Source organism: Tinamus guttatus, unplaced genomic scaffold (assembly GCF_059628265.1).
Source record: "Tinamus guttatus ecotype Peru unplaced genomic scaffold, ASM5962826v1 Tinamus_guttatus_pri_ptg000397l, whole genome shotgun sequence".
NCBI classification, from domain to species: Eukaryota; Metazoa; Chordata; class Aves; order Tinamiformes; family Tinamidae; genus Tinamus; species Tinamus guttatus.
The window spans coordinates 1,764,083-1,791,134 of record NW_028288931.1 but is presented as its reverse complement, the minus strand read 5'-3'; the positions used below and the strand labels follow the sequence as shown (position 1 = coordinate 1,791,134).

Genomic DNA, 27,052 nt, shown 5'->3' with positions numbered 1-27,052 from the left:
CCACTCTGAAGGCAGGGGCCAGGGTTTTTCCAAGCACAATACATGCCATGCTGCAACAAGGCTGTCTGGCTTGCTCAGCAGCCACGTGGTGGGCTTCCAGCACCAGGACTGGACACTTGTGCATGGTCCAGGCCCCTTCCTCAGGGATGTTTGGGATGAGAACTCTCCTGTGCTTAGCGCCACATGAATCACCCATGTGGAGCTCCAGGAAAAATGGCAAGTCACCATTTTCTCCCCTACTATCCCCAGAAACCTAGTGATGGGAATGCCTTGTGGTCAAGAACAGGGAGAGGAGTTTGACAACCCAACATCTTCTAACTTCTCCATGCTGTCTCACCTGCCAGGTCTTCCAGGCCTTTGAGAGGGAGCGCCACAGTCTCCAAACGCTTCCTTAGCTCATCTTTGAGATACTGCTCTCCAATGAGGACAGAAAGGTCATCGCAGAGGGTCTGCGCCTCCGCGATCTCCTCCTCCAGCTGATCCAGGTCCGAGCGGATCTCGCTGGTTTCCTCCAGCTGCTTCTTCACGGCATCGGGCTGCGTGCTGACGGCAGACTGGCTGCTCAGACGCTGCCCGACCGCCTTCACCTTCTCGGATAGGCCCTGGAGCAGCTCCTGGTACTGGGTGCTCTTCACTATGGCCTGGTCGATTTGGCTGGAGCGCGAGTTGAGGCGCTCGGTGAGCTCCGACCATTTCTGATTAACCCCTTGGAGCTCCTCCCGCACCTGGTTAGTCGATGGTGAAACATCCCCAGGGCCCGTTAAGATGCTCTGAGCTGCCTGGTTGAGCTGCTCGTGCTGTTGTCTGCGAGCTTCAAATTCCTTCAGCATAAACTGGAACAGAAATAACATAAAAATGTTTGCATAAAACTGACAGCTCCGAGTACACACAGTCAAAACAAACCAGACCTCCAGGGGCTTTCTGCAGCCCACGGGATCCCTCGGAACAAAGCGAGACAGGCCTGGGCAGGGCAGCGAGTGGGCACGGGAGAGCACAGCCCAGCACGGCCTCCCAGCGGAAAATCCTGGGAGGGGTCTGCGATTCCAGCGATAAAGCCCTTTGCTCTCTCTCTTTTATGCCCTCGTGCTGTGCAATGCAACAGCAACCAGTCAGATGAGGGAAAAACAACCCTCTAATTACGCTAAATGGGGCATTTTATTTTCTGATGTGGCCAGCTATAGACATGTCTGGATTTGGAGCTCTAGGTGCACGCAGGGCCCATTTCAGCTTGCTTTCCTCAGGCTTTGGAGGGCTCAAGAGAGGAGCCCTTAGATCTGCAACCTCGTAGGCTGCTCTCCCACCACTCGCTGTGGGGCAGAGCCTTTGCAGAGGGCTTTTTACAGCAAGAACCTTGTGGCAGCAGAGGTTTGTGGTGCTCCTCAATTTTCCACTTTGGACACGGGAAGAGACCCCTCCTGCCAAACTCGTGGAGGAGACGCGCGCCCAGCTCAGGGCTCACCTGGACCTGCTGCTTCTGCGCGTTGAGCATGTTGGGGTCGATGGAGAGAGGGCCCAGCACGCTCATCATCAGCTCCTTCTCCAGGAGCCAGGGCCGCAGCTGCGTTTCGGCGGCCTGGAAGGTGGCCAGCTGGTTCACCGACTCCTCCAGCTTCTGCTGCCGCTCGGCTGTCGCCTGGTTGGCTCTTTCCCACCTGCAATCTGAGGAGACGGCGCCGTTGGCAGCGGTCGTGCCAGCCTGGCCCCTCCACCGAGCGGGATCTTCACCCTCGCCGTGACTCAGCCCTCAGGAAAGCTCCACAGCTTTGCAAGAAATCCGGCCTGAATCTACCCACCCTCCGGCTCAGAAGCCATGGGCCGTTTCTGATGGTGGCCTGGGCTTGGGGCTCCCAGAAAAACACCAGGATTTTGGCATCCTAATCATCGCTGCCATGAGCTGGTCTGATGTTGGCTAAGCTATTTCATGTCTCTGGCTCAGACCCCAGCTCCATTAATCGAGGATATTCTCTTGGGCAACACACCTCACACCACAAGAGCATTGAACTCCATAAGCAAATTCCTCTTATTTCAAAGAGGAAAACCTCTGGACTTCTTTTTAAATTTATGGCCTTGTTTAGTCAACTTTTAATTACCCTTGGATATCCCTACTAAAGACTAGAATTTTGAATCAAGCTGTGGAGCTCTTGCTCAAAGTAATCAACTCATGTTGCTAAGGCCTTTTTTTTTTCTCTTTTTTTCCTTCTCCTTTTAAAGAAGTGATTTAAGGAGGCAAGTCTTTAAAAGATACATCCATCATAGAGATTTCATTAATCATGACAGTGCTCATCTCAGGAACACCCTGTACACCAGACAGCTTGGAGATAAACTCACTATTTACTGAATTCTAATTAGAAGTGACTCTGCTCTGCTGTGACTTTGGAACTGTCCTGCAATCCTGGGTTACTCCTAAGGAGATGTTTCAGGACAGAAACCTCACCAAATCCTTCAGGCACTTACTCAGGTCTTCCTGCATCTTCTTCCAATTTGCTGCTTCTGGAGAATCTGGATATTTCTCCAGCAAATCAGAGAGTGCTTCCTTTACTTTCTGGATCTTCCCTGAATTCTGCTCCAATTCAGCCAGGAATGCCTGGAAAATAAATCACTTCTTAAGATACAGAGGCAAGAATAAAATCACTGAGAAGGGACAAAGCAGTAGCTACAAACTGAAGACAGTTGGACAATTTCTCTTCTCTGCACTCTAAGGGAATCACTTCATATTATTAGCAAGATTATCAACTAACTTGACTCCGGGAGCAGAGGATACGATAGGGAATTGCTTTCCAAAAGCAGCTGGAGTGACCCAACAAGAAGGGCTAGAGATGGAGGGATTTCTCCGAGCCAAAAGCTGTGAGCAATCGGTCCAAACACCAGAGAGGGGGAAGCACAGGAGGAGTTTCTTGCTCCGGGGACCTGCTCACGTTCCCTTCGATAGAAGGCCGAGGGCAGGTGGCTTTTAACCTTGATGCAGTCTTATCTCCAAGAAGCCACGAGGCTCCGGCCCTGCTTTTGCTCCGGAGGAGAAGTTACCTTGTTGTGCTCTGCCTGGGCTCTCACGGTCTCCGTCTTGGTGGGCGACGAGGAGGCCTCCAGCTCGGACAAGGTGCGTTCCTTCGACTCCAGCCACTTCAGCATGGAAGTCGCCTCCTCCTGCACCTCCTGCATCTTCTCCAGCATCGCCGCGAGCTGCTCCCGCCGCTCGCGCAGCGCCGTGCCGAGGCCCTCGTGCTGCTGGTTCACGTCCGCCACATCGCACTGGATTTCCGTCAGATCTAGCGGCAAAAGCAGCGGGATGAGAAGGGGAGCGCGGCCCGCATCGCCCCTCGGAACCACCACAAGCAGGTACTAAGCCAGCCCTGGGTCTTGCTCCCATCCTCCCGCCTGCCGGAGACTGGGAATGTCGGGTTATCCCCCCCGCCGTGCCGGGGGGCTCTTCGGCTCGCGCTGCAGACGCATGGTGACAGTTTGCAAACAAAGCAAACGCCGCCGTAGCCCGGAGACTGATGCAAGCTGAGCCCTGCTCCCCCCGTGTCAGCGCTAACACAGTGGTAAATAATTTGACACCAAAATATAAAACTGTTTTATGCATCTATTATTTCACTGAACCGATGAACTAACAGCAGATAACGGGCAATAATTAAAACTGCACTTCAGCTTGAAGGGCCGGCTGGTGGTGTAATCCCTCCGAACCAATAAATGTAATTGCAGGCCTTAAAATGATCTCCCATTTATCAGCTCTTAACACCAGCTGACGGGGTGCCAAGGTGCTGTCACTCCCCGAAGCTCCTTCTGTCCTGCCCATCCCCGTCCTTGAGCGTGACCCGCGCTCCGCGGGGACGCCAGCGCGCACGGCGGCACGGGGGACGGACGGGGACGCGGCGCTGGCGTCTCACCTTTGCAGGTGTGGTATCCGTTCACGCTGCCTGCCGAGCCTCCCGGCGCGGGTGGCGCGGAACCTGCGCGGAGGGGACGGACAGAAGGACAAGACAGAGGCGTTAGAAGCGCGGGGACAGCTCGTGTGACAAGGACCACATGGCATCAAGTCACACAGCTCTGCCCAGGACGGGGCCCCAGGGCCCTCCTGCAGCCCCGAGCCACAGAGCTTGGCGTTAGCTTGGGCTCGAGCCCTTTTCTTCCTTCTCCCCCTTCCTGATGTGTGGGAGAACCGCAGGTGGATAAGTTGGATGCTCCTCAGCCGGAGGCCAGGCTGGAGCTGGTTCCGCACGGACAGCTCCGTGGAAAAGCCACTACCCTAAGAGTAACTTTGGGAATTAAAGCATCGTGGGAGGCTGCTGAAGCCTCGTCATAGCCTCGCTCAGGAGATTAACTCCCCCAAAGGGATTATCTCCCCCAGGTTCGGATGGGATGAAGCTACTTAAGCACTGCTTGGTGCACGGACGACTTCCCGTTGCAGAGAGGCTCCCACTGTCATCTTTGGGACCCACTCCAGATGCCTCAGTTGCATCCAGAGCCAAGATGGGATTTCTCAAACATCCCTGAGCAAGTTTCCTCTGAATCCCTTGGACACAGGCTGTGCATTCCCTCCCCATGCTCCGTGGAGGCTTCCCATGAAGCTGCTAGGCCCCGACAAACATATCTAGGCCGTAAGCCCTCATTTAGCTCAGCTTTTGCCCTAACTGCCCTAATATCAGCCATAAGAATCCAGGGACTTGTTCTCACGTGTTGGACGATATCTTTTAGGCAGCTTCCAAACAAACCAGACATAATCTCATTGCTTCGCAGACTTCGAGCCAGGAAAGAAACTAGTAAATTAAGCCTGAATATCACAGGCTGAGATTTCATCCAGACGTCAAATTGAAAGACTGGGGTTTAATTAAAACATCCCAGGAGGCTGAAGCTCACGACCAGCCCAGAAAGAGGAGAGCGCCACGTCCCAGGCACTCCCAGCACTTCCCTGCAGCGGCTGCACCGCTGCTCCCAGCCCTGCAGGACTTGGGAGTCGTGTTGAGAAGGGAGAATGAGCCCATTTCTTGCTCGCTGCAGGCACGTCCACAGCGTGGGGGAAGCAAGAGGGCCACAAAGGAGAGGGCTCCGTGCCAGGCGCCGGGACAGCGCGGCTGCCACCCACCTGTCTTGGCCGGGGCCTCGGGGGCCGTGATCTCCACGATCAAGCTCTCCAGGGCCGCCCCGCGGCGAGTGATCTCCTCCACCTGGGCCCCCTTCTCCGTCCATTCCTCCAGCAGGACCTAGGAAAAAACACAAATAAATGGAGGTTGGCGCGTGCTGCAGCATCAGGATGCAGCCATGAAGGGCACGACATTGCAGTGAGAAAGTGGGTGCCACGGTGGTTATTTCCGTCTGCAGAAATAAAACGGCAAAACACTGTTCCCAAACTGGCGGGTCTGGCACAGGAAACATCGTTTTCCCTCCTACTGTCTTGGGGACCTCCCTCCCACTCCAGCTGCAACCCAGCCTGGCGCGAGCTCCATCCCCGGGTTAGTCAGAGGCCGCCGCGTTGCCGCTGCGGCCCCCGGGTGACTCAACGGGATGTTCTGCTGCCACCGAGTCCAACCCTCGACACGGCCCGAGCGAGGGCAGCGCCGGGGAGGAACGGGGGCTCCGGTGACAGGAGGTGGCCTTTGGTGCCTAGCGAGGAGAAGCACGTGGCCAAAACGAGCGTACGCCGAATTCCCACCCAGGCGGGCAGGGAGGAGGGGAGGAAAATGGGATTGCTGGGGAAAACCACAACGAAGGGGGCTGTATGTGCCACGTTCGGCGCTGCGAGGCCGGAGCGGGTGGGATCTCTAACTGCCGGTGCCGCGCGAGCCAAGCCCGGAGCGGCTGGATCATGGCGGGCATAAACCCATCCCGGGAGTCTCCGCACGCTCCGGCGTTTTTCCCAGCGCCGCTGCCCACCTGGAGCTGCCGCATGCGCTTCTGCAGCTCCTGGGTGCCCAGGGAGGTCTCTGCCGAGGGCATCTTGCCCTCGCTCTCCTTCAGCCACTTCCTCACGGCTCCGACCAGCTTTCGGAAGTCGTCCAGTTGCTGCTGGCAGGCAGACACGTCCTTTTCTCTGACGGTGAAAAGGGGATGGAGAGTTAGCGCTCGTGCTTTGCCTTGCAATTACCCCGGCTTGAATGCAACTCAGTTGTGTCCCTGGCAGCCGCGTCGTCCCCGCTGCGAGCGGCTGCTTAGCAACGTTGCCCTCAGCAGCAGCCCAAACGGGGCAACGCGGGCGCTGCTCCCATGCGACCGGGCTCGGGCGGGCGCTGCGGGCTCGCTCCTGTGCTCTGCACCACCCAGTGCAGCTCTGGGGGGGCTTTGGGGCAGTTTCATGCCATATCTTGGCCCACGCTGCCCACCTGTGGCTCTCCTGCTGCAGGAGCCGCTTGCCCAGGGGCAACCCGCTGCATGGCGCTGATTTATTGGGGATTACTGTGAAATTCCTCTGCTTTTCCCCATCCCCTTTCCTTATTCTCCTGGGCGCTTGGAGGATGCTCCTAAGGGATTCTCCATGACCTAGCTCTAAAGGGACCCTGCAGAGGGTCCATCCCGGCTTGGAACGTGCAGCCAGCACGATGCTCCCTGCTCCCGGACGGGCACGTGGCGGCCCACGCGCCGGGGAAAACGCGAGCGCCGGCTCCTGCGGCACCAGGAATTTTTCACAACGCCCCCAGCCAGGCTTTTTTTAAAGCGCCCGTTGGAGAGAGCTGCGCTGCATCTCCGGCGTGGGAGGAGGCAGGCAGGAAGAGTTCGCTCGTGCCCCCCCGCGGAAAGGAAATCTTGGAAATGGGGTGCTGGGACTCACCTCTCCTTTGCCACCTTCTGCAGCTGCAGGAAGTCCTTCTTCAAGCCCTGCACCTTGTCCTGTTGCAGGGCGCCCGTCGGGAAGCCGCAGGAGCCCAGCTCGGCTGCCAGGTGCTCCAGAGCCTCCAGGTCCTCCTGCTGCTGCCTCAGCTCCGAGTTCAGCTCCTGCCAAGAGCAAAGGATGAAGCCAACCTTGTTCCTGCCACCTGATTCAGTCGAAGGGGCAAAGCCAGGGGATGAACCAGCAGCCGGAGACCCTCTGTAGGCAGCGTGGTGAATTACACCAGTGCCAACCTGGTGGACGAGGCTCCATTCCACTTGCTAGCGAAGCTCTGGTTGAGCATGGCCCTTCTCCAGAGCAAGTGCCACCTTCCCAACCAAATCGAATGCATACAAAGCTCAGATGCTCCATTTTAGGGCAGCTTAGAGCACTTTTGAGGCTGAGACTAAATCACTTCCTGTAGAAGATCACTTGCAGGATGCTGGACACCAAGAATCAGAACCTCCCTAAGGGCTTTGGCATATCCACCACTGTGCTCACTGGGCATTTTGCTGTATGAACTTGTACCATTTTGAACTGGTAATGCCTTCCTGTATTGGGTCTGGGCCTTAAGAGATGGGCTAGAGATCCCTCGAGGAGATCAGCCTGGCTCCAAGGAAACGCCATCCCCATCTCACATTGCTTGGGATTGGGAACGATCTTAACTGCTCCAATCTCCCTCCCTTCCTCAAGCACCTCCTTGAACGCTGCACAGCTGGAGTGACCTTCCTTCCTGGGGCAGGAGCCCCCCGTCTCACCTGGATGTGCTGGGAGAAGTGAGCGATGTCGTGGTCCGGCTGGTTCCCGGTTGCCAGCATCCGGGCTCGGCTCTCCGTGAACTGCTGCAGCTTCTCCGAGAGCTGCTCGAACTGCTCCACCTTGGGGAGGAGGCCCTTGAGCGCATCCTCCTGCTGCTGCTGCTGCTGGCACAGCCGGCCAAAGTGCTCGGTCACCTGCGCCAGCTTCCCTTGCAGGGCAGAGGCCGTGGCGCCGTCCGCCGTCTCCATGAAGCGCGTCACCATCTCGCGGGTGGCTTCCAGGCAGCTCTTCTGCCTGGCAATGTCCTGCTTCAGCTTCTGTTTTAAACACAAACACAGAAGATGCCATTTTAGGAAGGCGCTTGAGCATAACAGAACTAGCACGAAGAGAAGGGCGCCCTTTGGAATGATGACAGACATTTCCAGACACCAGGATCATGCAGGGACAGTGTTCAGTTCTAGCCCTCTTCCCTTCCTTACCTCCCCAGTCTGACCTACCTTTCCCCAGGGCTTGATAGCTAGTAGCTAGCCAAGGAGGAAGGGAGACCTTCAACAGTTCATAGCCTGGCTCAAATAAATTAGGCAAAGGGCCTGTTCATGTTCCTTTTGGGGGTGGTTTGTGCATTCAGAGTATTTTAACTAAATCCAGGCAGCTATCTGCAGAGCCCAGAGAGCAAAGTGACTGTCCTTACTGCATTTGTGGCGAGGGAGTCCTGGATGGAGGCAGAGGAGAGAGCAATCGGCTGCTCTTCCTTCAGGCTCTTCTCAATCTCGGCCACAGACTGCAGGAGACTTTCCAGGCTCTCCTGGACGCTTTGGGACTGTGCAATGGATTTCTGCAGCAGATCGGAGCGCTCTGCCATCTGCTGGGAAAGGTCCTGGAAGCGGCTCACGATGGCATCTGGAGAGGTCGGAGCAAGAAGAGAGAAACGTCAGAGAGGGCTTCAGCGCCCGCCTGGCACACGGAGGGCAGCAAGGAGCAGCTCGTCCATGGAGTCTGGAGATGCAGCAATGCATCTCAGCTCTAGAGATGCTTCATGCTCTACCTGTGGTTTCCTGAACGCGTCCATGGTCAGGGGCCGGCTCTCCTTGTATCTCCAGCAGGGAACGAGCTGCTTTCTGGAGCTTCTCCACGAGCACCTGGTGCTCAGCCAGGTCTCCCTGCAGCTGCTGCTCAACACAAGACAAGGCCAAAGTCAGCAGTCCATCACACTCAAGGGACCTTCCCCTGCTGGGAGCACCGTGCTCCACAGAAACCCTCCCAAGGTTGCTGCCCGGGAGCTCCTGAACCTGCGGGTACATCCCTGCACGTGGCCAGCCAAAAAGGCAAACAGATCAAGTGTTGTTGTTGCTGCTGACTTCCACCACTGCTTCTGCTCAGAGCAGAGGCTGAATTTCTGCACACACGCCGGAAAATCCCCCAGAGATCACGCACCTTAGCACTAGCGAGCTGCTTCTGCAGAACAGCAGGGTCTGAGGAAACCGGCTCCGAGAGGAGCTTCCCAACTGCCGCTTCGCTCTCCTGCAGCCACGTCCTGAGAGCCTCTGCCACCTCCTGGAACTGCTGGTAGTGATCCAGCAAGGTGCTCAGGTGGGAGCCAAGCTTGGTGCACTGCAAAGGAGCAATGAGGCACAACGTGAGGAGGCCCAGGAGCACAGAACAACCTGGGTGCCTCTGGAGAAAGCAGAGGTCACTAAGGATGGGGAGGGAAATTGCCATGTAATAGACAGCTCTGAGAGAGAAAGTGTTACTCCAACACGGGCCCTGGAAAAACACAGACCTACTGTCTGCATACGTGCTAAAAGCACCGTTGAATTGGAGGAAACTGCTAGCACTACTTGTTTCAGGAAGAAAAGAGCATGCAGAGTTTAACAGCGAGCCCGTGCCGTACCTTGGAGTGCAGCGCAGTGTATCGCTGCGTCGCGTCCTCCAGCTTGCTCCTGACCACGCTTCCCGACGTCAGGGACCGGGCGCCTCCGTCCTTGGCAGCTCCCTCCGCGTCCAGCACCTTCTGCCCTGACATGGTGACGAAGCGCAGGTCGCCTTTGTGGGAGATGACGTCTTCCGAGAAACTTCCCTGCCGGAGCAGCAGCTGCCGGAGAGCGGCCGGGTCGCTGTCCGCCTTGTGCATCCCGTCCAAGTCCTGCTCCGCTTGCTTGAGCCACGTCTCGAACTCCCCGTGGTCCCGCAGGAACTTCTGGAGCTCGTCCCGCAGCAGCTGCACCTGCTTCAGCTGCGTCTCCGACCGCGACAGCGAGGCCGCGTACTGGTCCTTGAGCTCCTCCAGCCGGCCCCGGAGCGCATCCCGCTCCTCCGGCGACAGGTTGTGGCCTTGCTTGTCCAGGAAAGCTTGTGCCACCTGCGTGGCCAGGATGACGTCCTGCTGCTGGGACAGCAGCTCCTGGTGCTGGGCCTGCACACGCAAACAAGCCTGTGTGAGCCCCCACCACTTCACAGTGACTTCCCAGGAGCCCCTGACTTTGCACAGAAAGTTCCAGGCCACTTTGAACCAGGCTTTGGAGGACAGACCCAGCCACTATCCCACTCCACTCCCAGCTTGGCCAGCGGCTCGGGGCACCCGGCAGCCCTAAAGCCTGCTCTGATGTGACAGCAGAAAGTTTTAAGGGGGGATATGGTGTCAGTGCTGACCTTCAGCCTCTCGTACTGCTCATCCAGCTCCTCGGCAGCGCTGTCGGCTCCGCGGCCATCGGGAGCATCCTGAGCATCCCGGCCCAGCTGTGCTCCCGGTGCCGGCTCAGTGAGGTGGGGTCTGTACTCCGGGATCCCTCCCTTCTGCTCCAGTGATGCCACCCAGTTCAGAAGGGAATCGATCTTATTCCTATTCTCCTCCAGCTCTTTGGCAGCTTTCACCTGAAAACACAAAGGCTCCGGATGAGAAGGATCTATGTTAGGCACGTTCAAACTGCCAGTCGGGGGTAGGAGACAAAAATGAGCAGAAAAACAAAAACCCTAAACCATTTTGCAATGACAGCAGCCACCTGAGACTTGCACAGACCTTCCAAATATATTGGAGCTCTTTGAAAGGGGGAAAGACACAAAGCAGCTGTGAATTAGCAGCTGCAGCTCAGCCTCCTTCACGGTGCACCTCACCCCGACACAAGCTTGGGATCAGGGATGTGCCCCCCACCCCGTGGGCTCGGATGGTGGAGGAAGAGGAAATTGTTCCATGCCATAGTGCTCAGCAGAGGAATGTGAGGCCTTCAAAGAGGCTGTTTCCACCCACCAGCCCTCGGGGTCCATCCCAATCCCGGGCTCACAGCTCTTTGCACGTCACCTTCTCGGTCTCTTGCTGCACCGCGGCCGTCACAGCAGTCTCCAGCTCCTTCTGGGCCGCCTCTGTCCTTTCCTGCAGGGACTGGTACTGCTCCTTGGCCTGCTGCAGCGTCTCACGCAGCGCTGCCAGCTCCCCAGGCTCCATCTTTGCCTTGTTTTCCTCCAAGAACTGCTCGGTGCTTTTCAGGACACCGGCAAAGGAGGCTGCCCGGCTGTGCATGCTCCTCTGCAGCTCCTAGTGCGCAGAGGGAAGGGGCCATCAGGCTCCGGGTGCTCCCGGGTGCTGAACTCCTCCTTCCCACCTCCGTTTTCCCGAGCACTGACCTTAACGCTGCTCTGTCTCTGCTGCAGGGCGGGCAGGCCGCCCTGGCCGGGCGCCGCGGGCCGCTCCGCCAGCGCGTCCTCGGCCGCGCTGAGCCAGGCGCGCAGCTCCTGCAGGCCCCGTGCATGGGCTGCGTGCTGCTCCTGCAGCGTCTGCATGAGGGGAGAGGGGAGAGGAGGCCGTTAGCAGCAGTGCTGCACCCCTGGCACGCACGGCGCTGCGGAGCAAGGCAAGAGGTTACAGCTGGAGCACTTCCCTGGAGGAGGCAGCACAGAAACGGCTTTGGCAGCTCTCCGTGGGCTCTCTCCCCCTCTCCAAGACCTGCACGCGGCAGGAATGGGCTCAGGGGCTGGTGTCACTGCTGCGCTGGGGGCTCCACGTGGAGCCACGCTCCGATTTACCCTCTCGGGAGCATTTACCAAATGTTTCTGTGCCTTTTCTGCTCAACGTTAAGAGCACTGAAACTGCACCGAAGACTCATCTAATGAGAGCTGGCAGCAGCAGCAGCCTCGTGGAGCCCTGAGCAACCTAAGGCAGGTTTGACACCAGCCTTGGAGAGGGAGCCTAGGAGAGAGAAAGCGTCTCTGTAGCTGATCCAGCTCCTAGGTTTTGCTGCCAGTGCACAGTACAGAAGCGCCTGTTTGAGCAATTGAGCATGATGTGACCTGAGAGTCCCTGCAACGTTACCGTTCCCTTCCCCAGAGGAAACAAACATTTTTGAGTTTCCCTAGGCATTCCAGCAAGGTGAGGTACAAACTTGTGCAAAACATTGTGCTTGATTCTCTCAATCCTAAGATAAATGACAGAAGCAATTTGAAAGAGCCTTCTTAAGAGCTCTTCAGCTGCAAAGCGAGTTCTTCCTGGGTTAGGATGGGCGCACACTGAATCTGAAAAAGCAAAGCAAACTGGTTAATACACACGCACACTCCAGATGGACAGGCAAGAGTTACAGGGAGCAACTGTTAATTAAAAAATATATATATTAATACTGTCTTGAATAAGAAGATCCATGTGGGGTATGTGCTGCAGGAATACAGCAGTTGGGGGCAGTTGCTGGCTGCCTTCACACATCATCGACAGCTGTTTCTTTTGGATCAGCAAAACCTGACTTGTGAAAATCAGACGTTAAAGGCACTGGTAGAGACCAGCTGTCTGTGGTGCCTGCTGTGCACGGGGGCTTTCTGGCGGGGCTGTTACAGCCTGGGGCTTCGTCTACCACCCCAAAGGAACTTGGTGTTTGGAGAAGGGACTGTCCAACTGTGCTACCCAGCCCCCTGAGAGGGCTTCATCCTCGGGGAGCAAAGCAGCTTGCTGCCTGAGAGTTACATGGGAGGAGGAAGAAAGACTTTAGAGGAAGCTCATGATGTGCAATGGGAAGTCATAAACCGAGTGGCATGCAGGTGCAAGCCCCCCAAAAAGGGGTCTCAGTGCACATTGCTGAGGGCTGCAAAGTGCCTCAGTGCCCAAACGGCAGCCAGGAAGCAGATGTCCCAGCACCTTCACCTGATCCGTCCGCTCCGCTCGCTGCAGACAGACCTGCAGCACCTCGAGCTGCGCCGCCACGCGCTCCGACAGCTCCCGGAAAGCCTTCTGCAGCTCGTTGAGCAGCCTCAGCAGCTGCCTGCTCTGCTGCGGGGTCAGGTCCTGCGCGTGCTCTGAGATAAGGAGCTGAATGTCGAAGGCGGTGGCATCGAGCTCGGCTTTGGTGGCAGCAAGGGGCTCTTTCAGCTCCTGAATGGAAAGGAAACAGCCTGTCACACAAATTGTTCTCCATGGCCAGCATTTTCCTACACTGCTGGCTTTAGCTGAGATACACGAACAAACAGGATTTGCTGCTGCACTGGCAGCAGGATTACTCAAAATAGTACCTGGCCACCAATATATTCCTGAAACCCAACCAACCCCACCTGAAGCACACTCACTGTCAGCATGCCCATGTCTCATAGCTGCATTTCTCTAAGGCTCTTCTAACCCAGGGCTCCAAGAGGTTGCTCTGACCTTGTGCATAAAACCACCCTGTCTAGGTGGGCCTGATGATGCTCTGAAGACAGATCCAGACATGGAGCTGCCAGTGGCTCCCAGCTGCTTGGGACAGTCTGTGATGACTACCCCTGTGTGGTACCACTGACTGCCAAAGCCTTCATCCCCTTCAACCTGCACCTCTCCCCCTCATCGTGCATCTCTCCTAGTCGCCTGGGCTCCCTACATGTCTGCGTTTGAATATCCAAAGCGGATATTTTACATACAGAGGAAATAAATATCACGGAACAAATACAACACCGCAGCTCCTGCAGCAAGGGATAAAGACAAACACACCAAGACTCTAGCAGAGAAGCAGGATTAAAAGCTTCTCCTCCCTGCAGAGGATGGCAACTTTATCAGCCGGATTAGGGCCGTTGCCATGGCTACCTGGTAGTGTTGGAGGCAGCGATTCAAGCTGTTGGCATCAGTCGCCCGGTGGTAATCGCTGCTGTCCAGCGCCTGGGCGGTGCTGCAGACCCAGCTCAGCAGCTCCTGCAGTTTGCCCTGGAGACTCTCGTGATGAGCCACGATTTTAGCCTGAAGTGAAGTAGAAGGGGGTATGGTTTAAACAAAAGGCAGATCAAGCACGGGGCGCCTCGCGGGGTGGCGGGGAGCTCTACCTTTTCTCCTTCTGCTGCTCCGCGGAGGTTTAGCAGCCGGGACGCCAGGATATCACTGGCAGAGCTCAGGGACTTCTGAAGGTTCTTGGCATCCTTCTCCAAAGCTTTCAGTAATTGCTCAGGGACTTCTTCAGGCGGGTTGGCCACAATCCACTTCACAGCGTCCAGCTCCTGAGTCACTGGAAAGCTCAGCTCCTTCAGCTCCGTGTCCAGGGCCTGCAGCAGACAGCATCATCATGTCTAAGAGGCAGTGACTTCTTCTTGCTGCCAAAACTGACAGTATGGCAAAGGTTCGGAGAACCAGCTCCAAACGATGCATCTGCTGGAAGGATTCACTGCCCCCGACCCATGCAGACGTGCTCAGCTGCCAGCCCTCAGCTGTCTTTCTCCAGGCCGCAAAATTAATTTCAGTCACACTTAGGTTATTGTCTGAGCATGGGCTGGAAGGCGAGCCAGAAGGAGGGCCAGAAAGACTGACTTTGCATAGAAATATCTGCTAAACCTGAGCCTAACCCCTCAGCTCGCGTCCCCCAAGTGAGGAGGAGTTGCAACAACCGCGCACGAAGCCGAGGACTTCCAAGGAGATCCAGGGATGAGGAGGAAAGGAAACCGGCCTGCCCACCCCGAGCCCATCACCTCGGCTTGGTGCAGCAGCTCCTGCAGCGCTGCCAGGTTCTGCTCTGCCGGTTGGACCCGCTTGATTTTCATCTCGATATCACGCAGCATGGAGAGGTAAGAGATCAACTTCTCATCGTGCTCCAGACACATCTTCTTGCTGAACATAATCTACAGAATCCAATGGCAAAACAAAAGCTCAGACGTGGGCAGAAGGGGAAACAGAAGGTCATATGTATTAAGCAAATTCTTAACATTCGGTTTTAGGGGCTTTCCACTTGCTAGCCTATCTACAAGATTTACTACAGGAAAAACAAAACACATGGCTCTTTTTTCCAGCATAAGCTTATAAATGCCAACAGATCCATGGTGCTGCAGTAAAAACACACACACAAAAAACCCACCCTGTCCTACTTAGTCATTTGTAAGTAATGCTTCAGTAAAAAGAAGCCACAAGTAAAGCTGGAATATTTTCAGCCATACATCACCGGCTTGTTTGCCAAATCCTTTTCAGCTGATACTGTAACACGGAGCCCCAAGCAGTCACTCCCAGCCGTTCCCGGTGCTCACTGCTGACCTCCAACAGATTTACCATCAAATACACACAAAGAGCTAAGGAAAAAATGTTGGAATAGCAAAAAGACCAGCTTACCTTGGCTGGTCTTGTGGATTCCTTGGAGGTTTCCAGCAGCTCCCCCTCGGCTATCACAGGTAAGAGCAAACTGGACTGCCGGGATCTTTCCTGGTGTGTCTGTTCTTGGGATTTAGAGGGGAGCGAGGAACCTGCTTGGCCCGGGCTGAACTCTGCTAGTGGCTCTCGTGGTGCCTTTTCCGCATGCTCAAGGATTACGGAGGTTTCCTGAGCTTCCCTGGGCTCCTCTCTAATAATTAATTCCTCCAGCTTTTTGCCTGCTGCAGGGGTTGCAGTCGATGCATGACTGGTGGTTCCCACTTGGATATGTTCCTGGGATGCCCCCAGCTCCTGTTTAAACGCTGCAGAGGAATCTTGATCTTTTCTGGTGTCATCTACAATCACTTCTTGGGATGCCTCTCTTTCTGGGGGAACAGGGTGAACCCCTAAAAGTCTCTCCATAATTTTCTCAGAAATTGAGTTCTCTTCTTTTTCAGAACCATTTTGTCTTCTGGTTTCCATTTTCTTTTGCTCAACTGCATCTGTTGGCAATCCACCTGTAACTGTCCTGGTTGTGGTTTCATGTTGTTCTGGGCTGCAGGAGATGGGCTCCTCCTCTATCTTCTCTGCAGTTTCTTTGGAGCCTGGTATAAGAAGGGGCTGTTTTTCCACGGTGGATTTCTCCATTTGAGTGCTTTCTTCTGGGATACTCATCTGCTTTGCCTTCTTTTTCTTGGTTTTCTGTTTTTTGGTAAGTTTTAGGTCAATTTCAATTGATTTTTCCTGAACAACTGGACCTTTTGCATCCAGTAGCAAGGTATCTCCTTCAGTGTCTTTGACACTTCTCCCATCCGCAAGCTTGTCTCCTGCAGGTTTCTTGCAGACGGCAACCTTGGAGGATTCTCCAGACTTTCCAGGAACTCTCTCTCCCTTTCCCCTACCCACGGACACGGATTCCTTCGGCACTGCCCCAGTTGCCTCCTCTGCCTGATCCACGCTGCCCATTCCCTCACCTGCTCCAGAAGCCACAGCTCGCCCTGCACTTACAAACCCTTTCCTCGTCTCCTTGCTGTCCTCAACACTTTCAACCCCCTTCCTGTCAGAAAATGACTCTTCCTCTGACCTCGATTCCTCCTTTTTCTTCCGAGCCACTTCTGCTCCCCTCAATTCCTTCCCCCCAACTTCTTCCACGTAGGAGCTGCTTTTTCCTCTCCCTTTTTCCACAGTTTTTACCATGGCTGTCTCTGAAGGGAGAGATGTTGTACCTGACACTAAGGGCTGTTCTGGAGCCTGCTCGACCTTTCCTCGGTGCTGATGAACTGCACCGTTCTCCGACACTTTCCGTGGAAGCAGTTTTGGTCTTCCCGTTTTGGTTACACTTGGTGTCACCGGTGGCCTCCCAGAAGCAGTGTCTCTATCTGCAGCCACGCCACAGCTCATTGCTTCAGGTCCAGCTCCATGCTCAGCAACATCAGGCTTCCTTGTAGTACTAGGATGGAGGGCCAAATCATCTTCTTTTGGAGATGTTTTTTCCAACTTTTCAGGCAAAAGATAGGATTTTTCTTCTTTGTGGACTTCAGAGCCGTATTTGTCTTTGGATATTTGAGTATTTTGAATGCTGGCGGCTAATTTTTCGCTAACCAGTCCTTTCTCAACAGCTTCCTTTAAAGCCAATCTTTTCCCAGTCTCGGCATCAACAATTCCTCCGGTCACCATCTGCTGGGACGCGATGTGTTTGGCCATTTCCTCATCCAGGAGTCCTTGCTCCAAAGCAGATTTCAGGGACAGTCTCTTGCTGCTGGTGCCTTCCACAAAGCCTCCACCATCTGCTTGGGCCTGCAGTAGCCGCAGCACCGGCACGGGGTCCGCGCGGCCCAGCCTCACCGCCTCGGCACACGTGAGCCTCGTCCCCGAGCCCTCGTCCTGCATCGCGCTGAACGGATGAACCTCCAGGTACCTCTGACCAGATTCAACGTCGATTTTACATTTCTTTATGAATTCCGAGTAGGGAACTATCATGCAGCTCTCAGGATCTACAATTCCCTGTTTTATTTCGGAAGATGACATGACTTTCTCCATAAGTTGTTCAGGCAACAACCCCTCCTTAACCGCCTGGGAGAGCGTCAGTCTCTGGCCAGCAGCAGGATCAAAAATACTTCCACTCCTAGCCTGGATTTCTTGCACTTTCCTTTGGAAGTCTGGACTAATGAGCCCTAATGATACTGCCTGGGGCAAGGGCAACTTTTCCTGTGTTTCTGGATGAACATACTCATGTAGACACACGCTCTCCACCTTGACGAGTTCGTCACACAGGTCTTGATCAATCAAACCATGTTTCATTGCGTCGCTTACCGAAAGCCTCATTCCAGACACATGATGAATGATTCCTCCACCAGCAACCTGCTTGGTCAAGAGCTGAAGAGCTGTTTCCTTTTTCAGGAGCCCTTTTTCAACAGACTGTGCAACAGTCAATGGCTGCTTGGTTTTGGGATCCATAATTCCACAGGTTTCAGCCTGTAAGCTAAGGAGTTTCTGCCTAGTTGCCTCATCAGTGCCTTTCCCTTTAGAAGCCTTCTCCAGCTGGACCAGCTCTTTCTGACTGGATGGCTCTATGAGGCCAAGGTTGGAAGCCAAAGTGACTGATATTTTTTTGCCACGTTTCAAGTCAACAATCCCCCCAGTAACCACTTGCCCTTCCAAGATCCTCATTGCTGTTTCCTTGTCCAGCAGGCCAACTGCAGCAGCATCCTTGACAGAATAAACAAAGTTATTACCTGGGTCAAGAACCCCGCTTATTGCTTTGTCAGATGCCAGTACCTTCTGGAGAAGGGTCTCATTCATGAGACCTTCTTCGATGACTTCCTCGGTGGTTAGCGACTCACGTGTGTGCGAGTCGAAGAAGCCACTGAACATCTGCATTTTCTCCAGCAGTTTCACAGCTGTGTGGCTGGGGACCACCCCACAGGCTATCGCTTCATTCAGAAGAAGAGTCTCGCCGGTCTGCTCATGGATTATGCCACCCCTTTGGAGCTGTGCTAACAGCATTCCTAGGGTGTCATCCTCTTCCTGCTCCGCAGGGACTGGCGGGGACACTTCATGAACACTCTCATCACCTGGTAATTCTTTCCTCTCTCTCTCTTCCACTTCCAATTCACCCTCAACTTTTTCAGTATGTCTTTCTTTTTGCTCTGCCTCTCCAGTTTTAGGGAGCACAATCTCCTCTCTTCTCACAGAGCCGTTCTCAATTGGTTCATCATTTAGCAAATAAATCTCTCTACTAGGTCCTACCTCTAATTCCAGTTTCTCCACTTCCTGAAAGCTCTCTGCCGTGATTCCTGCTCTCTCTCTACTTTCTGAAATATCCATCAACATGTGGCTTTCACTCTTCACAAAACCTGCCCTGGTTTCAGATGTCCTCTTTTGATCTCCGCTACTTTCTATTCCATCTACTGCTGTAGGCTTGGACTCTTCTGTCTCAGTGATCATTTCCTTTGCTTCTCTGAATTCACTACTAGGATGTTCTGGCATCAATAATTCTCCACGATTTTTGTCCTTGACTGTAGAAACTATTTGCTCTTTTCCAAACTCAGCATCACTTTCACCTTTCGTGGTAGCCTGTTGAGGACAGAGCTGCTCTTGCTCCTCCACAGGCAGGACACTTTCTCCATCCTCCAAAAGGAGGCTTCCTTGTTCCACCACCACCTCCCCGTTCTCCACAGCAGCTCTGGGTGGCAGGTCCTTTTCCCTTTGTCCTTTCAAAAGAGCAAATTGAACCTCAAGCTGCTGCAAAGCCAAACCATTGTAAGACTCTCTTTCAAGAGCTGCACTCTCCTCTGCCTCCTCGAAGCCTTCATTCCCTTCCAACATGTGGGCACTGGATCCACTTTTTTGGGTTTGGATGAGGGTTTTAGTGAGATTATTCAGCTCTCCATCTACTAAGAGCAGCTTCTGGCCATCGTGGATGTTGATATAGCTGTGGGTCATCAAGTGGAACATCAATCTTTCATTATCACTCCTTAGCAGAGGGTCGCTTTGCTCTTCCTGACCCGTGGGACTCCTGGAGCTCTGGCTCTCTCTGCCTTTGCTCGCAGTGCCAGCCAGCTGCCCGCTGGGCAGGACATCGGGTAGGACTGTGGACTGCAGCTTCTTGGCCACCTCCCTCTCCAGGACATCATGTTCAACCGCTTGCTTCCAGGACAGCACTTCAGTGGTTTCGGGGATAAAGACAGCCTTGATGAATTGCCTCTTGTTGAGCATCTTGTAAACTAACTCTGTAGACAGGATTCCTTGCTCTAAGGCATCTGCAACGGGGATAATCTCCCCAGTTTCTGGCCACAGGAGCCCCATGAAAGACCAAAGGGATTCCAGGATCACCAGTGCAATCTTTGGTCCTACCAACTCTTTCTTTACAGCTTCATCAATTGTCAGCCTCTCTCCTGTGACTGTATCCACGATGCCGCCCGTCTGGAGCTGCCGGACGAGCAGCGCACATGCCATATCCTGGTCAATCAAATTATGTCTCATGGCCTCATCCACGGTCAGCCTGTGCCCTGTCCTGGGGTCAACGATGCCACCAGCAAAGAGCTGCGCTTCCAGCAACCTCAGGGTCACCTGCCTGTCTATCAGCCCTTCCTGCACAGCACGGAAGATGCTGACTTTCCTGCCTGATTTCAAGCTCACCATCCCACCCGCCAGCTGCTTGACGGGGAGCAGCCTCAGCCCGGTCTCTTGCTGGATGATGCATCGATGCATGAGTTCAGGTAGACTGATTTTCTCAGCAGTGTTGGGGTCAATCAAATTCTTCCCACACTCCAGGTGAGACAACAGTTTGGAATGCAGCTGGGGCGTGAGGAGCTTTTCTTGCACGGCTGTCTCCATGCTGACTCTGCCCTGATGTGCTTTAAAGCCCCCAGTGATGAGGTCGACCTCCAGAATCTTTAAGCCAAAGGTCTCGCTAATCCTCCCCTCTTCCACTGCAGCTACGACAGGTAGGAGCTGTGTCCCTTCACACCTGACTTCATCCACCTGGTGAAGGGCATCCTTCAACTCCTGCAGCACCTGGAATGTCCTGAGATCAATGATGTTTCTTGACAGACTTTCCTCCAAGGAGAGTTTCTCATTGGTCTCTGGAACAACTAAGTCGGATGTGATAACCTGGGCCTCTAAGAGGACAAGGCCAGTGTCGTGGTCTATAAGACCTTTCTGCATGGCACCAAAGACAGGGAATATTTCCACGGTGCCAAGATCGATCACTCCCGCCACTGCTTCGCTGCCCTAAAACAGAGAGAGAAGGAAAAAAATCAAATCAGAATTGAGCGTTCCCAGCAAGCAGACTGCACGAGGTCCAGGGAGGTCTCATTTTCCAAAATAAAAGAACAAAACCCCAAAACAAGCTAGAAAGTGAGTCCCAAAGTGTTCGAAATGCACCTCCAAAGGCATCGCAGCCCGCAGAGCGGTGCCTTTGCTCGCCCATGGTCAGCACGTTTTAATGCTCATCTAGTCCCTCATCCAGGGCAGCACCGAGACACTTCCAACATCCACCAACAGCAACGCAGCAAAGCAGCAAGCAGCAAAACCCAGGAGTGCTCTGATGTACCGTGGAGAGACAGAGAGGAGGCCGAGCACACACCAAAGCTGCTCAGCATCTCCGCTTCCAGGAAAAATAAAGGCCACACAAGTCCCATTTTGTACTAACAGAGGAAGAAAGAAAAGAATTCCACTTATAGGACCCTCTCCTGACTCCTGCCATGCTCCAGCCGCACATCCTGAGGCAGACCTTGAGTGCCAGAAACCTGGGAGCAAACCGGCCCGATGCCTACGGATGCGCTCCCAGCAACCACATCCAGGGAAGCGTTAGGGCACGGGAGCCGCCTCGGACACGCGAGCGGTTCTGGCCACCGCTCTGCCCTGCTCTAGAGCCTACGAGGAGCCCTTGGTGCTCTTTAGAGAAGGAAAGTGAGGGTATACGAAGGGCTTGTAGGTCCCAGAAGACAGTGACAGCCTGGGAACAGACCGTACTCAGTATTGCTGGAGGGGCTTTTCTCTTGCTGTTATCTGCACAGGAAGGTAGTAATTAAATTAACACCAAAAGGGTAACAGCACTTCTGGCATTTGGACTTCTCCCATCCCCACTTCTTTGCTTAAAGTGGGTCCAAGTGCTACAGGATTTCCATGGGTATAGGGAGAAAGGAATTAAAGAATTAATTCCTTTTAGGACCTCAAGCCACTCAGATTTCTTTACCAGGGATCCCAACAGGAAGGTCAGGGGCCTTTGTAGGGGCTCAGGTACGGCACTCAAGAATGCAGCCTCCAGAGCACAGCTTTGCTATTTCCCTAAATGCATCAAATCCTGCGGAAACAGGGTGAGCCTGATGGAAAATCAGCTCCCAGCATCACTGCCAGACATGCACGTTCTGATAGGAACAGGCTGTAGAAAGACAGAGAAGAGGAAGCGAGAGGAAAGATAGGAAAAAAAGAGATAGAAGGGGATGGGGGTAAGAGGCTTTTACTTACCAGAGTTGCAGGGTGTGCCTTGAGCAGTTAAAGACAGAGCCTTATGGAGCAGTTCAGCCGTATCACACACAGTGTAAAGCTTGGTGTTAGCGTCCAGCATGCGACTGCTTTGTTTGCAAAAAGAACCCCACACACAGGTCGTCCTCTTTTCACTTTTGTGTGTTTTGTTTGTTTAAATCCCGGAGGGTTAGTTAAAACTTGTAAGCAAGGATGTCAGTTAATCTTAAAAAACAGTTGACATGAAACACAAACTGTACAGGGACACATCATGCTCAATTTAGCGCGTTCTGCGGTTCTGCTTTGCACCTTTTGGCTTTAAGTTTGTAACCTCTCTCTGACAGTTGGATGTTTCCAGCAAGCAAATGTTAAGAGTTCTTCATGCTCCCTCTACAATGAAGCAACTGGACCCCCAGCAGCCACAGGGATGGTCTCCTGCCCCAGGACTCGCTCTGCTTCTACTTTGCCTGGGTTTTGTGGAGAGGGTGAGTGAAAATTGGCCCCTGTTCTAACGTGGGCTCCAAAACACCCTTATGCTGCACAAATGCAGCCCTGGAGAAGGCTTCTCTATGACAGTTATTTTTCCTGCCCAGGAGGGAGGAGGAGGGAAAGGTAAAAGCAATGCATTATTAAATCCAATTCTAAGAGCCACTGTGTTTTTAAGTGAAAGCTAGACATGCAGACTTCAAATAAATGTCATCCTCTCCCCTTGATTTGCTAGAACAGGGCTTCACTCACTGACACACCACCAAAATCAGTGTCACCTGTCCTGAGTAGGCCATTGCTTCAGAGTACAGGGAGCCAGCAAGCAAACAAACAAATATATCCATTGACACATGTATATACACTTATATAACACATACACATATATCTGTGAATGACTGAGGACAGCTAGCATCAATAACAGAGGCAATAAGGATGCAGTTTGGGTCCTTCCTACCCAACACACGAGTGGAGCAAGAGATGGAGACTGACAGGAGCACTGTTGGATGCAGATGGGAATAGCAGGGGGTCCAGCACTAGTCAGTGAGGATCCCCTGGGTGAGCAGAGGGCCTGTTCAATATTGCAGTTGCCTTCCACCTGGAGGGCAACTTCCTTCAGCTGCCTCTTAAATCCCTCCCAGATCACTGCCACTTACCTGGGCGTGGGTTAAGGAGCTTGCACAGGCAAACAGCCTTCTGCAGAAGGCACCTTTGTGCGGCTGCCACATGCAGCCCTGTGCAATCGAGCTCTTTCTGCTCAAAATCCTGAGGAAGCATTATGTGGAAGAGACTGATTTGCCAAGGGAACAACTTCCAGGACAGAAGTCCATTTATATCTTTAGCCCTGATAAGAACGAGCCAACTCTTTTGCCCAGCTCTGATTAACACCATTGCAAAGGAGACTCTCTCAGTGAGCTGGAGGCAGCTTCTGCTTGGCCTCCAGTGACCACACCAGCCCAGACACTGCAACATGATGCACAGGAAGGAGGGCAATCACGTGCAATTAGGAAAGGCAAGTGGCCATGAGCCACAACCAACCAAAGCCTCTTTGACCTCCAGAGTAACCTGTGGCTGAGATGCTCCCAGTGTGCACGAGGAACAGTACCTTGTGCTCTGTCTCCTGAGCCAGCTGGCTCTGGAGCTGCTGGAGCTGCTCACTGGAATCGCTGCAGAGCCCCTGGTAGGTCTCCTTCAGAGCACCGATCTGAGCAGAAATCTGTTCCTTCTCCTGATGGGAGAGCCTGCAAGGTGAAGAGGAGATCTCTTAAGGAAACTACACAAAACATTTCCCAGTTGCACAGTTTTAACACGTTTTTCTCACAAAGGGAAAAGACAGAACATGATGAGTCCCTTCTTCCTGCAGCTCTGCTCTGCACCCAGCTCAGCTGCAAACCATAAGGTTAATTGTGCTCAGCAAAGGCTGATTTGCATTATAACAATCAAATCCATAAACATGAGGGGTTGGACCACTGCTGCAGTGGGTTAAATTGGGCACAACAGGATAAACAGGGTTCATATTTCTTATCTCCTAGCGCAGAAGAGGAAAACAGCCCCTTCCATGCGCAGCTATTATCAATGGTAGTCAGGCTGGATTCTAAGGACACCTAAGCACCTAATTCAAGGAAGCTCTCCTGTGCCATACTCACTTGTGGCTGTGTTTTGCCAGGAAAATTTGGGAAGTTTTGATGGCCTCAGAGACCTGTTCCTTCTTTGCAGCCAGCTCCTCATTCAGAGCCTGTTAAGAACAAAAAAGAAGTTAAATTCAGCTGCAGAAAAAGGACAGACGTTAAAGAAACGGGTACCATGCGTGAATCAGAGCGGGATAGAGCAGGTCCTTGACTAACCTGCTGCTCCGAGATCGATTTCTCAATGTCTCCCAGCTCCTTGCTCCTCGCAGCAGCAGTCCTGCCTTGCACATTCTGCCTCAAACCAGAGGCCCAGCCCAGGAGCTCCTTCACCTTGTCCACATGCTCCTGCTTCTCTTCCTCCACTACTTTCTGTAAACAGAAGAGGGAGGAAGATACCTGTGTCAGATGGGTCCAGGATTCCCAAAGGCTGTTGGGAGCAGGACCTGAAATATGCTCTAAACGTTGGGCCCAAGAAGTGGGAGGGCAGGTGTTACTGGTGGAGCTTCTCCGGGAAATGAGTGTGGACATTTCAAAGATGGAGTTTGTTCTGCCTAACGCTCCTACCTCCTCTTCCTCCAGCCGCCGGAGCGCATCGCTGATGTACTTCACATGCTGCGTCGTGAGCGTGACCAGGGCCGTATAGCGAGTCCGCAGATCCATGAACTGCGAGCGGAAAGAGAGGGAAACGGAGGGCATCAGCCCAAAGCAGCTGGCCTGGCGCTGAGTACTTTACAGCACAGGACATGGCTACATCATCTCTCGCTTGGAAAGATCTCCAGGCACCTGGCAGACCCCACAGAGCATCCATGGAATGCAGCAATGCCAGGGGGAGGGTGGTGGCCACACACGGCATGCTGCACGACACTGGAGCGAAGGGAATTCCCGTCACGGACACTGGGGCGGGTGCTCAACTCTTACAGAAAAGGGCCACTGGGATCTTTGATACCCACACGGAGTAGACAGGAGCTCAGTCTCTAAAGGTCTCATCCCAAAGATGCACACACAGGAATGCTGCATGGCGCTCTGTGTATTTACCTGGGGAGGCTGATGGGCTGAGCCGACCCCGCTGGGATTGAACCAGGGGTTCCCAGGAATCCAGGTATTTCATACCTGGTGCTCAGAGCACTAAGCCATCCTCTCTGGCTAGTGGAGAAAACAGCGAGGGTGGAAACTTTATTTATATAAAAGCGTTTAGCAGAAAGGAGCTCATTTCACAGAGGGGCTGCTCATCACTTTGCTCAGAGAGAAGGATCCCCCCAAGACTCCTTCCCGACGAGGCCGGGGGGCGAAGGCCTCCTACCTCCTGCGTGATGGTGTCCGAGGAGGAGAGCATGCGCCGGCGCTTCATGGGAGACTTCTGCTGCGACTCCACAAACGCCCTGTACGTCATGAGCTGCAACTCATAATCCTGCAAATGAAGCCAAGGGGGGTTGTTATTTCATTACCGCTGGTGCTCTTGGATCTCTAGTTCAGGCTGGCTGTTTGCACGCAAAGCCAGGGAAGTTAAGTGAACACAGCACAGGAACCACTCTGGGGCTGTTTATGCCTGGCCAGGGTTACCCCGAGGGGAGGAAGTGGACCCTACCTTGACAGCAGCCGAGTATTGCTGAGAGAATTTCTGACACTGGTCCAGTTTGGCTTGATTTTTCTCAATTTCTGCAGCCAAAGCCTTCAACAAAATTCAAAACAAAAACAGTCACCAGGACGGCTGCCGTGGGTCAAGTGGGCTGAAATCTCCATTCCCCAAGTTACGGCTTCAAACACAAACCACCCTCCCCAGCCCAGCGGGCTCGCGGGAGCTCCTGCAGCGCCACCAGTGCCTGAGCAGCTGTTGATGGCTGCAGATTTTGCTTGCTGCTCTCCTGAGCTGCCTAACAGGACCTGTGTACAACCCTGCTCTTCCACAAGGCACTGCAGGCCCTAAGCATTGATGCATTCAAGCTCACAGAGGTCTCAGTGAAAGAAAATGGTGACACATTTGCTGCAGTGACAGCCTGGATGTCACAAGGCTCTGACTTACGGTTTGCTGGCTCAGTTGCTCTGACAGCACCCTGCTGTCTTCCGCTTGCCCCGGTTTCATAAGTTCTTGCTGGATGGTGATCTCCTCAATCCACTGGATCAGGGAGCTGTGGCACTGGCGGTAGTCACTGAGCACCTCCTGGATGCTTTCCAGCTCCGTATGGCTGGAAGAACCATGATAAATAAAAGGAGAGTCAACCAAAGTCTACCATTAGAATATGGTAGCCAGCAGTGGGCATCACACCTGGAAAAATACTGCTGCTAACAAGCCTTAAGTAAGGCGTGGAAGCAAATCCATGGAAGGAGGAAGGGAATATCTCACCGGGTCTCAATCTGCGTGCAGACTCTCTGCCAGCGATCCCAGAGCTGGCTGCCCTTCTCCTGATAGCGCTCGAGGTCGAGGCTGCGCTCCTGTCTCAGCCGGTACAGCTCCTCTCCCACCGCCTTGGCCTTTCCCATTTCTTCTTCCAACGTGGAGAACACGGAGCTCTTGTCCTTCACTTCGCCCAGCCAATGCTTCAACAAACAGCAAAAGACACAGGTCAGCTATGGAAGCAGGACGTGCAGCTTCACCTTAAGGCTGTAATTACAGCCAGAGATTCCCTCCCTCCCACAGTTTAAAAGCCTGAAAGGGGGCTATACTCCCTTTCCTCCTAATTTGCCAAGAAGTGGCTTATCATAGACTTAGGAGATGCAAAGCGGAATGGATCCCTGTTCCCAGGCTGCAGCAGAACAGTCTGGCCCATTCCCTGTCCCAGAGCAGCAGAACACAAAGCTGCTGAGATGCTCATATGTATCTTTGTCACATGTATCTGCTCCGCAAAACAAAGTGCAAGGCCAAGGCAGCTCCTCTGTCATTCCCAAAGCAACAAGGGATTAGACAGGGACCACTAAACCTCCTGGCAGGTATCTAGGGCAAGAGAAATGGAATACAAGGCAAGTTCAGGAGAAAAGGGGAGCTCCCTGTTTCACTGGCCTAAAACCCAGCTGGTTTCTCCGCTGCATTCTTAGGAAAGCAAAAAGTACCAACCTGTAACGTTGATCTGTGAGACTGAATAGCTGCCAGGTCAGCTGGGACTGCCTCTTCCTGGCTCAGCTTAACTTCATAGCCTTTGACTAGAGACTCTGCTCCTTGGGTGTTACGAATAATAACATCAACCGTCTTTAACCTGGCAAATCAAAGACAGAGAGCCCAAGGACTTCAATGCTGTGGAGAGATTCTCTTGATTGTGAAACTGTTTGCCCCAAATGCTACGGACGGATGAATACCAGTTACAGCCCTGTACAAGTTGTTCTGTTTGAGAACCAGAAAAATAAGCTCTCTTAACAGAATCAGGATGCTTGGGG

The 27,052-nt window shown here is 53.6% G+C and overlaps 1 protein-coding gene across 3 annotated transcripts in view; it reads right to left on the bottom strand.

Annotated features, from left to right (window-relative positions):
• MACF1 (microtubule actin crosslinking factor 1) overlaps positions 1–27,052 on the bottom strand; it is a 114,189-nt gene that overhangs the window by 46,095 nt on the left and 41,042 nt on the right. For 2 of the 3 annotated variants that reach the window (XM_088531108.1, XM_088531109.1), the window contains 30 exons: positions 26,736–26,874; positions 26,028–26,221; positions 25,707–25,869; positions 25,272–25,355; positions 24,987–25,094; positions 24,251–24,349; positions 23,903–24,055; positions 23,705–23,793; positions 23,164–23,299; positions 15,087–20,339; positions 14,456–14,605; positions 13,820–14,035; positions 13,587–13,736; positions 12,681–12,908; positions 11,180–11,329; positions 10,857–11,090; positions 10,211–10,432; positions 9,453–9,974; positions 8,996–9,172; positions 8,607–8,730; positions 8,253–8,461; positions 7,561–7,878; positions 6,764–6,927; positions 5,872–6,028; positions 5,084–5,201; positions 3,888–3,950; positions 3,025–3,266; positions 2,455–2,584; positions 1,460–1,659; positions 338–833 (listed from right to left, as the gene is read on the bottom strand). In XM_088531108.1, coding sequence (XP_088387234.1) covers positions 338–833; positions 1,460–1,659; positions 2,455–2,584; positions 3,025–3,266; positions 3,888–3,950; positions 5,084–5,201; positions 5,872–6,028; positions 6,764–6,927; positions 7,561–7,878; positions 8,253–8,461; positions 8,607–8,730; positions 8,996–9,172; positions 9,453–9,974; positions 10,211–10,432; positions 10,857–11,090; positions 11,180–11,329; positions 12,681–12,908; positions 13,587–13,736; positions 13,820–14,035; positions 14,456–14,605; positions 15,087–20,339; positions 23,164–23,299; positions 23,705–23,793; positions 23,903–24,055; positions 24,251–24,349; positions 24,987–25,094; positions 25,272–25,355; positions 25,707–25,869; positions 26,028–26,221; positions 26,736–26,874 — 10,688 coding nt within the window. The remainder of the gene's footprint in view (positions 1–337; positions 834–1,459; positions 1,660–2,454; positions 2,585–3,024; positions 3,267–3,887; positions 3,951–5,083; positions 5,202–5,871; positions 6,029–6,763; positions 6,928–7,560; positions 7,879–8,252; positions 8,462–8,606; positions 8,731–8,995; positions 9,173–9,452; positions 9,975–10,210; positions 10,433–10,856; positions 11,091–11,179; positions 11,330–12,680; positions 12,909–13,586; positions 13,737–13,819; positions 14,036–14,455; positions 14,606–15,086; positions 20,340–23,163; positions 23,300–23,704; positions 23,794–23,902; positions 24,056–24,250; positions 24,350–24,986; positions 25,095–25,271; positions 25,356–25,706; positions 25,870–26,027; positions 26,222–26,735; positions 26,875–27,052) is intronic. The other variant, XM_088531110.1, reaches the window with a different exon arrangement.